The sequence below is a fragment of the Equus przewalskii genome, chromosome 27 (assembly GCF_037783145.1).
Source record: "Equus przewalskii isolate Varuska chromosome 27, EquPr2, whole genome shotgun sequence".
Taxonomy (NCBI): domain Eukaryota; kingdom Metazoa; phylum Chordata; class Mammalia; order Perissodactyla; family Equidae; genus Equus; species Equus przewalskii.
This window is the reverse complement of record NC_091857.1, coordinates 33,271,614-33,285,458: the sequence shown is the minus strand read 5'-3', so window position 1 is coordinate 33,285,458 and position 13,845 is coordinate 33,271,614. Positions and strand designations below refer to the sequence as shown.

General features: G+C 38.4%; 1 protein-coding gene across 25 annotated transcripts in view; it reads right to left on the bottom strand.

Moving 5' to 3' along the window:
• TTC3 (tetratricopeptide repeat domain 3) overlaps positions 1–13,845 on the bottom strand; it is a 150,250-nt gene that overhangs the window by 109,724 nt on the left and 26,681 nt on the right. For 23 of the 25 annotated variants that reach the window (XR_011533951.1, XR_011533947.1, XR_011533950.1 and 20 more), the window contains one exon: positions 7,240–7,294. Coding sequence is in view for 7 of the 25 variants with exons in the window: in XM_070597636.1 (XP_070453737.1) it covers positions 7,240–7,294 (55 nt within the window). In the remaining 18 variants the exon portion in view is untranslated. Of the gene's footprint in view, positions 1–7,239; positions 7,295–9,286; positions 11,816–13,845 lie in introns of those variants that run through there. The other 2 variants (XM_070597657.1, XM_070597656.1) reach the window with 2 other exon arrangements.

Genomic DNA, 13,845 nt, shown 5'->3' with positions numbered 1-13,845 from the left:
TTAATCGGCTCTTAATTATGTCACCTTTAAGTGTAGTTCTTTGCTTTAAGAAAAGGTTTGAAAACCACTGATTTACCCTTAATTCCGATGATCAGGTTTTATTTGTTTTCTGCTGTTTTTTGCTACAGAACCACAGTCCTAGTTGCTCCACTTATGCATTTGGAGAAATCTTCCACAGCAAGCATGAACACTTTAATTTAGAAAGCTAGTATTACCAAGCCTGGGGCTAACTCAACCAACCCCTCTTCTAGCTATTCACAAACGGAACTCTCATTTTAGTCACAGTATCTCCACTTGAGAAGTGATTTACAAGTAAAAGAGGCTAGAAACTGGCTCCATGTCATACTTATTTAGAGGCAAACCAAAGAACCCTGATCTTCTGGCTCCAGGTCTTGAGCTCTTTCCTCTTTACTGCATATTTTACAAAGAACATTCTGATTCTGAGAAAATATGAAATCAGAAATAAGTGACCCTTTTAAGATGAGCTTTCCACTAAAAGAAGCCAAAAACAACCACAAGGACTTTTGTTTATGCAGGGTCAGTGCATATACAATCTTGCTCTGATGCACCAACCCAACCTCAGTTCTAGAGAATTTTTTTAGCCAGACAATTTAGGCTCAGATCAAAGATCCCAGCTCAGATTGCATTTGGTTAAACTCTGCTTTTCCTCTAAGGTATAAGAAGATAAAGCAATCTACAAGACCAAAATCCTATCCTCTAGGCATATGTCAACTTCAAAGTTTAGATAACTATGTTTAAAAAATCAGCATAGGAAATCAGGATAGATTATAAACCATACCTTCTAAATTTGTAGAAAACACTCTTTCTCTCTCTTTTCCCCCACCTTTCTCATCTTTTACTGGGTCATTTTCCCTAAATTCTATAAAACCCAGTAATAATATCTATCCGTTGAGAAAGGAGTTTATTCAGTTCTCTTAGCTGAAGTTGTCTGAAAGAAGTTTAAATTAAAGGTACCTCAGAGAGTTTTTTGAACCCAACTACAATAGGAAGTTTTGCTCTTCTTTGACACCACCTCCTTCTGTATCATACACATGGAAATTCCCTGTCGTTCATCTGCCTAGCATCAGCTCCTTTTGGGTGCCACCATGTACTCCACAAAGTAATGGCAGGACTGTCAATTCTGGTGCCCCATCTCAACAATGGATGGTAGGATACAAGCATAGCTGTGACTCAGGAGACCGGCCAATTGAAATGCACCATCTCCCAGGTCACAGTGATTAACCCCAGGTGGGCAGATGGTTCAGTCAGTATCAGTCTGAGGCATCCCTCAGGTATACTATATAGATACTAAAAGAGGTTCTCTTTCCACTAGAATTAACAGTGATTAAGGATATCGGTTTGGGGCTCCCACTACATGGTAAAAGTCTTTTTCAAAATGAAGTCAAGAGAGCCCTAATTACCTAATTACCACTTCTGGTCAAGACGGAATAATAGGGATTGAATTTATCTCTTGCCTACAACAAACAAAAGAGGACAAAGTATATGAAACAAAGGTTGCAAGACACTGGATATCCAGCAACAAAAGAGAGAGATGTCTGAGAAATGAGAAAAACACAAATTAAGCCCTACGATGGCTCCCGCTTACTGAATGGAGCACCTAAGCCATGGCACAGGGATAAGGAACCCAGACAGAGACCACAGCCTCAGTTAAGAAGACAGAGCTATGACTCTAGGAAAGCCAAGGCAGCTCAAGTTTGCAGGGCTGCACGGAGAGGAGAGAACTGCACAGAGAACTCCAGAGACCTTCGGACAGTCCCTCTGAGTCTTTAGCTGAGTACTCATCAGTGCATGCATGTGGGGAACTACCCAAGCCAGGGAAAGAACCACCTGAAAGGCTACAAGGGAACATCAGTCAGCACTCCCACAGGGCCAGGAACAATGCCTGTTCCCAAGAACCAGAGGGGGAACCCATCATAATTCATGGAGATCAAGGAGAGTACTCAGAAGAGTTTTGCTTCAGTTGTGGAGAAAAAATTAGCCCTAGACCAAATACCACTATGGTCCCACCTAACAAAGTTGAAATAGGACTCCAAAGAATTAAACTGCTCCCAAGTAACTGTACTGTACCCCAAACAAAGCTCAAAAATATTTACAGAAATACAAAAATATCAGTACCAAATAAGTTAAAATTCACAACGTCTGGCATCCAATCAAAAATTACTAGGTATGCAAAGGAAGAAAATATCTATAATGAATAGAAAAACTGATCAATTGAAAACAACTCAGAAATAACACAGAAGACAGAAACAGTAGACAAGGACATTAAAACAGTTATTATAAATATATTCCACATGTTCAAGAAGCTAAAATAAAGAATGCATACATTAAGTAAAGACATGAAATATATAAGACATACTCAAACTGAAATTCTAGAGATGAGAGCTATAGCATTTAAGATGAAAAACACACTGGACGGAAATAAAGGCAGATTAGACATTGCAGAAGAAAAGATCAGTGAACTTGAGGACATTAAAAGAGAACCCAGGTAAAATGAAACACAGAGAAAAGAGAGAAAAAAGACTGAAAATGAAGCTAACAGGGAAGCATAGCTGAAAAGCAGGAAGAAAAATGTGTAAAGATCTGGATCCAACCAAGCCTGAAGCCAACCCCTAGACTTTTCAACTACATGAGCCAATAAATTCCCTTTCCTACTTAAGCCTAACTGGAGATAGGTTTTAGCACTCACAAACAAGATTCCTAACATATCCTTCAAAATTAAAAGGTTCTTAAGGACATCTGTAAGGCTACTGGTTTATATCCCGTATAACAACATCATAGGGCAACGCACACAGAAATGTCAACGAATATCTGTTGACTATACCATAGAAATTCTCACTCTTTAGGATACAATGACTCACTCTCTCTTAAGCCTGAAAGCATGTACCAGTCTTCTGTATCCACAAAGAAGGAAGAAAAACTGGCGCACCCTCACACAGAAATCTACAGAGTACCTTCCTATACAGGCTTCTATCCTACAGGCATGACCCAACAGACTCAGGCTCATAATTAATTCTAAAGTAAAAAGATTCCTCTAAAATTAAAGAATGGACCTTACACAGTCTACTTTTGTTCTTGAAGTTTAAACTATCCTTCAATGAGCATTTCTTTCTGGTAAAATAAAATGAAAAATGACCTGGATATATAGTTACCAATTTTTTTAAATATTCACTAGAAGTTGTATTTTTCCACACAAATATTTCTGGAATCATCACAAAACATCCCATCTTAAAAAAATGAGTAAACCCACATAAATATAATTAACTGATCTTTGACAAAGGAGCAAAGGCAATACCATGGAGCAAAGACAGTCTTTTCAATAAATGGTGCTGGGACAACTGGACATCCACATGTAAAAAAATGAATCTAGACACAGACCTTACACCCTTCACAAAAATTAACTCAAAATGGATCACAGACTTAAATGTAAGACACAAAACTATAAAACTCCTAAAAGATAACAGAGTGGAAAACCTAGATGACCTTGGGTATGGCGATGACTTTTTAGATCTGACACCCAAAGGCATGATACATGAAAAAAATAATTGATAAGCTGGACTTGATTAAAATTTAAAACTTCTGCTGTGAAAGCCAATGTCAAGAAAATGATAAGACAAGCTACAGTGCAGGACAAAATATTCCCAAAAGACACACCTGATAAAGGATTGTTATCCAAAATATACAAAGACCTTAAAACTCAACAATAAGAAAACAATCAATTAAAAAATGAGCCAAAGACTTTAACAGACACCTCATCAAAGAAGATATACAGATGGCAAATAAACAAATAAAAAGATGCTCCACATCATATGTCATTAGGGAAATGCAAATTAAAACAAAAATGAGATACCACTACACATCTATTAGTATGGCCAAAATTCAGGACAGTGACACCACCAAATGCTGGGAAGTATGGGGAGCAACAGGAATTCTCATTCACTGTTGGTAGGAATGCAAAATGGTACAGTCACTTTGCAAGACAGTTTGGCGTTTTCTTTAAAAAACTAAATACTTTTACCAGACGATCCAGTAACTGTACTCCTTGGTACTGACCCAAAGGAGATGAAAACTTATGTCCACACAAAAACCTGCACACAGATGTTTATAGCAGCTTTGTTCATAACTGCCAAAGCTTGGAAGCAACCAAGATGTCCTTCCAGTGAATGAATAACTAAGCCGTGGTATATCTAGACAATGTAATATTACTCAGCACTAAAAAGACAGAGCTACCAAGCCATGAAAAGAGATGGAAGAAACTTAAATGCACATTATTAAATGAAAAAAGCCAAAGTGAGAAGGCTACATGCTGTATGATTCCAACTATACGACATTCAGGAAAAGGCAAAACTATGGAAACAGTGAAAAGATCATTGGTTGCCAAGGTTTTGGGGAAAAGGACGGAAAAGCAGATCAGAGGATTTTTAGGACAGTGAAAACATTCTATATAAACCATAATGGTGGATACACGTCAGTATACATTTGTCCAAAACCACAGAATGTACAATACCTGGGGAGTGAACCCTAAGATAAACTATGGACTTTGGGTGATTATAACGTGTGCACATTAGTTGCATCAATTTTCACAAATGTCCCACTCTGTTGGGGGATGCTGATAACAGGGAAGGTTACGCATCTGTGGGGACACAGGGTTTATGGGAAATATCTTTACCTTCCTCTTAATTTTGCTGTGAATCTAAAAAAGTCTTTAAAAATTAGTGAATATTTTATGTTTGATCAATTAAGTCAGGAATAAAGATTGTAAATAAAGTCCTCCAAGTCAGACAGTTTCAGTACTCTCTTTCTCAGTTGAAAATAGAGTGAAATAGCAAAAGTTATCTCTGGAAAACCAGTATCATAGGCTGGGATTCAGTTTTAAGAATTTTATCATCCATTCATTCTGTAAATATTTATAGAGCCAAAGGCCAGGTTCAGTGATCAGCAAAGATTCTGTTTCAAGCATAATGATTCAGTGAAAACAGCAGCAAACTGATCATCCTCAAATAAGAAGCACATCCAATGCTGGAGTCTCAACCCAGTTTTGTCTTTTACTTGCAATGACACCTTGCAAAACTCACTTTACCTTTTTGTGACTCAATTTCTTCATCTATAAAATGAGGCATTTAAAAAGTGACTCCAAAATTTGGATGCAGAGGTCCACTTGGGGAGTTTTACAATCCCCAGACTCTGACACACTCCTAGGCCACCTGAATCACTGTTTTGGGGCTCTAAAGTCCTATGATTCTACTCACTCTAGTTTATAAACGAATTATGTAAAGCCAGGAATGAAGTCGGAAACATATGTCTGTCTGTGTCTTATTTGAAATTCTACTTAAAAAAATTTCAGACATTTTTATGATTTAGGAAAACAGATTAATATAACAAAGACCCAGAATTAACTGTTAACAGTCCGTGAGATTTGCTTGAGATTCCTTTATAATGAAAGAAATAAAACTATGCAGATATGCCTGAAATCTCCTTCGTACCCTCTCTGATTTTTCCCTCTTCTCTCACTGCCCAGAAGGAAATACTATCAAGATTTCAGAGGTATTTTTCTAGCCTATATTATGCTTTTATTGCTTCTTTCATTCAACACTGTTTTTTGAATCTATAAATGTTGATAAACCAGTTAACTCATTTCAATTGCAATCTAGTATTCAACTCATTTACTCCCTAAGTCAACCAAGATTTACTGATGAGTGCCTGCTTTGGGCCAGACAGCTTGTCAGGCAGTCCAGATTCAAGCGTGAACTAAACTAACAAAAATACCTTTCCTCATGGAGCTCACACTGTCCTGGAGGACTCACCTTAAAAAGAACTTGAATAATACATAGAGTATGTTCAGTAGTGATAAATGCTCAGAGGGGAAAAAGTAAAGCAGGAAGATGACAGAAAATGTCTAGGAAAGGGAAGGTCTGGCATTTTAGTAACGTGTCCAGGGAAGGTTTCATGGAGAAGAGGACGTTCAGCAAACAATGAAAGGAAATACAGGAGCTAGCTCATGCTCTGGGGAAAGGCATTCTAATTCCAGGCAGAGGGAAGAGCAAGTACAAACTGAGAGTGGGCCTGGCACGTTTAAGGAAAAGTGAGGAGGCCAACACAGAGTGAACAAGGCACAGAGCAGGAGTGAGGTCGGAGAAATAACAGGTGTTAAAGATAGGGAACAGATCAGATAGATCATAGTAACAATTCTGATCAAGTGAAAATACTACCACCCACTGCTTTATTAATGGATATCTAGGTATTTGCAGTTCTGTGCCATTAAAATGCTGCAGTGTCCAATCTTGTACATCTCACCATGTGCAGGTATGCAAGAAAGTTTGTGAGGTACACACACACAGAATCAAGTAATTAGGGCGTATGCACATCATAGTGCTCTCCAAGTTGGTTGTAACCAATTCTCCCCCCCCCAGTTTACTGAGGGTTCCCGTCAGCACACACGCTCACCCATACTCAGGACTACTGGTCTCTTCCATTTCTGCCAGTGTGAAGGACCCAAACAACATCACGCTGTTTTAGGTACTCATGGACATGTGGATCTGCTTGGAGGCTCTCTATTCTGCTCTCTTGGTTTTGTTGTTCTATCTCTGGACAATTTTAATTACTAGGAAATAGAACATAGTTTATTTCTATTGCCCATTCAGGATTCCTCTTCTGTGAAATGCACCTTTATTTTATTGGCCCATTTTCTACTGGGTTTCTTACTTATTTCAGTTTTTCACATATTCTGGATACAAATCCCATCAGTTAGATATGCTACATATATGACAAATTATCTCCTCCCAGACTATAATTTCATTCATGTATCTCTTGACATACACAAGTTTTTACAGTCAAATTTATCAGCGTTTTTCTCTCCAGTGATTTGTGCATTATGTGTTAAGTAAAGATAGTCTCCTATAGTTTCTTCTGAGCTTTAAGGTTCGTTTTTCAGAATTAGGTCTTTAATCCATCCAGAATGTGGTGCTGGCATCTCACTCACTAAGCTACCCTCAAGATTCTCAAGATCCCTGTGGGCTACTCATCCTCCTCAGACACACATGGCCTCCCACTTCTGAGCTAAGTCTTCTTTCTCGTTATGGAACTGAAGATGCCCCTGTCACATTCTTGAGCTCTGCATTATTTTACCCAGCATTTTTACATACAGATTTATACCCTGTAAACAGATTTTTCACAAAGTTGCATGGCATTATTTGCCCAATGTAAAATATAAAAGAAACCTACCTTTGTCCAATTGTTCTTCAAAATAATGGCTCTCTTTCCATCACCAAGTGCATTTCTAAAAAAAAAAAAAGCAAGAAATAAAAAATTCAAACATTTTCATTTTTTTAATAAAGGCACTATACACTGTGCATATACTGGCACTTTTTGAATTTTCCATATATAACCTAGTTAAAAAATAATTTTTTAATTTTTAAAAATCCATATAACATATGTCCATTATAGGAAATTTGGAAAATACAGAAAAGTAAAACAAAGGAAAAAAGTCACCCAGAGTCACAATCACAACTACCCAGGAATAACTAGTTTTAATATTTGTAGAGTATTCCTTTCAAATACCTTCTCTACATCTTATTTATGTCTAACTCCTTGTTGTTATCTGTATAGTTTTTTTGCACTATTTTTACATGTCAGCAAGACATGATCTGATCTCCAAAAATGAAACTCCCAGATCTTTCACACACACACTAGCAAAGCTACAGTGGACAGAGCACGAAAGTCGGGACAGGAGATGGGGTTGGGAGTGTTAAGTTCACTCGATCACTACTTCTCCTTGGGGCTGTCAGGAAGTTATTAACTTCCTTGGGCCCACTTTCTCATCTGTAAAACGAGGATAATAATGCTGTTCTTCCTGTTTAGAGGTAGATACTAAGTCAAGTACTATGTTAAAGCACAGTACTTTGTAAACTGTAAGTACTAACAGATCCAACACTTAGTGTCTCAGGTTCCTGGCTTCCTTATCTTCAACGACGTTCTCCTCTACCCCAGCTCAGCCACACACACTGCCACCCACCCAGGGAACTGATCGCCACTCAAAAATGTTCAAACTCCAGGCATCCCACTCTCCCCCATAACATAGCTCCTTCCTTACTTGTTCACCTATTCCTACCATCTCCTCAGGGTGCCCAACTCACTGACTTATCCACTTTCTTTTCTTTTTACTTCCTTATTTACCTACGTTAAGATTCGCTAGTTCATCATTTCACATTCACATGAATACTAATTCTTTATACAAACAATTTACCATCTGAACCATTTCAAATGTATGGTTCAGTGGCATTAAATACGTTCACATTGGTGTGTAACATCCTATCAACTTTTAATAAGTTCAGCTCTCTCCTCTTCAAAAAACAAATAAAAATGTATCTTAAACCCTCAGCACTGCTGGCAGCCTATTCAACAGCTATCCCCTCCTCTACCTGGTTATTAGACTTTTGTTGAGAGGGTCTATTTCACTACAACAAGATTTAGAGATAACTCCTAATTAGTTTAAGTCAATTATGGCAATCCCACTCTCCTTTCCATTGATTGGTTTAGGGGTAGTCACACGACCCAGTGCTGGCCAATGGGATCTGAGGGGACTCATCACTCTTAAAAAAAGATCACAAGGAAGAACAAAACCAGGTAACTTATACCACTAGATAGCAATACCTACTAAAAGGCTATATATATATTTTTAAAAAGGTATCTGAAGATAAATGACCTGACCAACAGAATAGGACCTTACGTATCAGGAAATCAGAAAGAGATCCTTACATACAGTCACCTGATCTCTAAGAGAAAGGTGACACTGCACTGCATGGAGAAAATGTACTCTTAAGAAATGGTGTTGGGAGCCAGCCCTGAAGGCCTAACAGTTAAAGTTTGGCACGCTCCGCTTCAGTGGCCCAGGTTTGGTTCCCGGGTCAGAACCACACCACTGATCTGTCAGTAGCCATACTGTGGCAATGGTTCACAGAGAAGAACTAGAAGGATTTACAACTAGAATATACAACTACGTACTGGGGCTCTGCCTGGGGGAAAGGGAGGGTGCGGGAAGTAAAAAGGAGGAAGACTGGCAACAGATGTTAGCTTAGGACAAACCTGGTGCTGGGTCAACTAGACATTCATATGAATCTTGAACCCTACCCCGCACTCAATACAAAACCAACTCGAGATGGACTATAGATCTGAATATCAGAGTTAAACAATCAAGCTTTCAGAAGAAACACAGAACATTTTCGTGACCTTAGAGCAGGCAGATTATAAACAGAACACAAAAAGTGCTTACCATAAAGGAAAAAGTGATAAACTGTACCATATTAAAAACAGTAATTTCTGTTCGTGAAAAGAAAACATCAAGAGTGAAAAGGCAAGCCAAGAGTGTGAGATGTTTGTAATACATATATTTGACCAATAACTTATAGCCAGGATTTTTTAAAAAAACCTCCTACTAATGAATAAGACATTCAACTAAAAAAAAAAAAATTAAAAGATTCAAACAGGCACTTCACAAAACAGAATATCAAAGTGGTCAATAAGCATATGAAAAGATGCTCAAATTAAATATCCTTAATCAACTTAAGGAAATGTAAATTAAAATCACAGCACTATATCACTACACACCCACCAGAATGTATAAATGAAATAATACAAATTAACTGTGAGGACATGGAATTGAAACTCTCATATGCTGCTGGTAGGAGTGTAAAACGACACAACCATGTTGGAAATTATGTACTAAAGCTGAATATAAAGCATGCCCTCTGTCCCGGTAACTCCACTCCTTGATTATATACTCAACAGAAATGAATACACATGTTCACAGTGAAACTATCTGTAAAACCAAATACTAGAAACTACCCAAATGCCCATCAACAATAGAATGGATAAAATGTGCTATATTCATGCAATGGATGAACACTTTACAACTTCATGCAAACAATATGGATCTCAAAAAAAAAGCTGAAAGCCAAACATAAAAGAACACATACCGTATGATTCTGCTTATATTGCACAAAAACAGGGAAAATTAACCTATGGTGTTACAAGTCAGGATAGTAGTTACCCTGGGGGAGAAGGTGGGTAGTGACTGGAAGGAGGAATAATGGGGACTTCCGAGGTTATTGCAGTTGTGCTCTGGGTGCTGGTTATAATTGTTCGGATTCTGAACATTCAACCTATACGCTTATGAACTGTACACTTTTCAGTATGTGTATTAAGATTTTTTTTTAAGATTACAAGAAAAAGTCATCCTTCTGCTGGAGACTGTAATACCTGATTTGATGTCTGAATTACAGCAGCCATCCTGCCATCCTAAGGGGACAGCCTGAGGCCCAAGTCACACAGTGGGGCCTGAAAAAACCTAGGTCTTTGATGACACTGTTGAGCCACTAAATTCACAACCCTAAAGTCAACTTCTTATGAAACTCTTGAAGGAGGTAAGTTTTCTTCATCATTTAAACCAGTTGAATCAGACTGGTTTTCTGTTATTTGCAGCCAAAAACATCCTAATACAATGGCACACCTCTTCTGCTCCTCACTGCCTCTCCCCAAATACCTTTTACCGCTGTCTATGCTGGGGGTCTCCATTTCCTCACTCTCATTTCTCAACCCACTCCAATCCAGCGTCTGTTCCAAGCTTCCCACTAACAGCTCTCCCCAGGTTAACTAAAAGATGTCCATATTGCTAAATCCAAATCCCATCTGGCTTCTCAGCAGCAACAGGCACTGCCGGCCACTCTTTCTCTTACTTCCATGATACCACACATACAGATTTTCTCCTACCTCTCTGGCCACCTCTTAACAGTCTCCCATGCAGGTTCATCCTTCTCTAATTGGCCACTATCTGTGTCCTTCAAGGCTCAGTTCTAGCTCCTCTTCTAATCTCAGCTCACTCTCTCTAGACTAGATCTCAACCTTGGTTGCACATTAGTAGGATCTGGAGGGCTTTTAAAAACCCAATGCCCAATTAATTAAATCAGAATCTCTGGGTTGCAGGTATTTCTTTAAAGCTCAAGTGATTCTCTCTAGGCAATCTTACCCACATCTACAACTTCAAATCATCTAGGTTAACTATTCCAAATATGTGTCTCCTGCCCAAACCTTTCCTTTACATCCCAGACCCAGTAACCCACTGCCTACATGACATTCCAATTGAGATCCTTCAAGGGCACTTCAACTCAGTACGTCCAAGAGTGAAGTCAAATTCTACTTCCTACAAATCTCTCTCTTCCAGTGATCCCAGTGTCAGAGACTGGGCCTGTAATCCATGAAGCTGCTGAAGGCAGAAACCTCCAAACACCATCTTCTCCCTTGCTTCTCAGCACCAAACCATCAGCAAATTCTGTCAATTTTACCTCTAAAATATCTCGAATCCTTCCACTTCTCCATTTCCACTGCCACTACTCTGCTCCAAGCCTGTATCATCTGGCCTAGAGTACTGCCACAGCCTGCCAACCCCACTCATGCTGCCTCCCTTGCAAACCTGTTCTCACTGCAACTAGACTGCTCTTTTTAAGGTACTAATCATGCTGCCCCCTCAGTTCAAAATCCTTTACTCTCTTCTCCACGCTCTCAAAGGCCAACAGCCCTAACGTAGCCTATAAGACCCTCCTTGTTCTAGCCCCTGACTACTTCTCTCCTTCCTTCTCTGTATTGAGGCCACATGGCACACTATTAATTCCATGAATGCAACATGCTCCTTCCCACCACAGACCTTCACACTGCTGGCCTACTATCTAGAATACAGGCGCTATATCTTGTTTTTGCTCATTCCTGACATATCCATAAACAGAACCCCAATAATATTTGTTGAATCAATGTTGAATGTTACATTATTATAATTAATGATATAATATACAATTCTACAATATAACCATAGTATTACATTACTATTATAATCACTGTAAGTATCACAATATTTATTAATATATGTATATAATATTATCACATTGCCACGTTTACTAGCATATGACCACATTGTACTACTAAAGCAAAGTGGGCACAGTAAATTTCATGGTGTTACGGCCTACCCAAACCACTGCAGCCCAGGGTCTAAATACTCTAGAGAGCAGGTACGACATTAACGGCAGCAATACCCTGCACCATACATCTATGAAAACGGGAAAACTGAAGACATACAAATGGATATTTACTCTTGAAAACTGTGCGACATAATGGCAAGAAGGCTGAATAGAGGGTAAGAAATAAGAGTTCACATAGCAAAATTTTTATTTCTCCAGCCCCCCCCATCTATTTCCTCATACACAATATGCTACATTTTGCCCTAAAATGTGTTAGGCTAGACCACTTATGTCCGCCTCCTCTAGCCTCCATGTAGGTTTGCTAGATTAATCACTCCTGAGCTCTCTCCTCTCGCCACCCCTAACTTTTCCCAGGGAGATAAATAATAACTTATCTGATGGTGGGGGAGGGGCCTCAATCGCATGTGGCTCAGCCTCTTCCTTTTCTTACTGGTTCAGATCTCAAACACCAACAGTAACTCCAGATTCCCTTTTCCTCCAAGCTTGAAGTTCACAAGGGCCCTTACTGCCCAGTTGTCTGTGACCATGGATAAACTAATACCAAGTCCCCTGGCTATCAGACTTAAGGCCCTGTTCTCCAACAACTGTATCCGTAATAGAGGCAAGGTTGGGTCACCATTTGCCTGTCTTCTGCTTCCATCTCTTAACTGATTCTGGACTTGGGAGGGGAAGAAGATGCTATTTAGACTCTTGCAACCACAACAAATTATGTATGTAAGAACTTTGCAAGTGATAAAAGGGTTATCACTTTTTTCCCACCTATTGTAAATCAACATTTTCAGGGCCTGAGCAGACTAACAAAGAAATAGGAATACTACTCCCAAGTTTCCAGATTTTACAATGAAGCAACAAAAGCAGGATTCAGATGTAACAAATATGCAGTGACTAAAAACCATCAACTGAATACCCACATACATTTTAAATCAAAAGTTAGTGTCTGGAATTAAAATTATACATGCTCTTTCATCCAAGTAAAAGAAATTTATTAAGAATTTATCCTACAGATATACTTGCACCTGACAGTAGAACATAAGTAAAATGATAATCATCACAGAGCTGTATATAATTTTTTAAACTGGAAACAATCTATATTCTAATACAAACTAACTAAAGGACAAATAACTCATCGAATAAAAGACTACTCAGCCATGAATAAGAACAAGGGTAGATCTCTATATACGCTGATATGCAACAAGCTCCAAGATTTAGATATTAAAAAAGACGTACAACAGTGTGTACAGTATGCTCCTATCAGTGTTAAGAAAAAATAAGATATATACATTGAACCAAACGAATGTGCCTATATTCTGACTTACAAAAAAAGGCAACTCCGTTTGGTTCAACATAAATGCTTGTATCAGCGTAAATTATAGAAATACTTTAGGATCTAAGAAGACAAATTAAGGCAGGGGTCTGAGCCAGGCAAAAGTTTTGAGTTTATCCTTTTGTACTCTTAACTTTTCATGATGTGCATTTGTTACTGCTTTTTAAAAAGGAAGATAGGTGCACCCTAAAGAAGATTGAAAAAAATAAATATGTTCTTCAGAAGCAAATTCAGCAGGTTGTAAGTAAAAATACAGAAATCACACAAGTAAGAGACTAGAATGAGGAATTACTCACCAAATCAACATACTTGCACTAAAGCTACACACACACACTAAGATTTTTAAAACCCTCACAGAAACATAAAACTGACTTGATTTATACCTCTGGCCTTGGAGAAATTCAGAAAAAAAAAGAAGTCATTTAAAGTCTATCTGTCTGCTATTAATCACAAGTTGAAATCTAATAGAAGGAATATCAT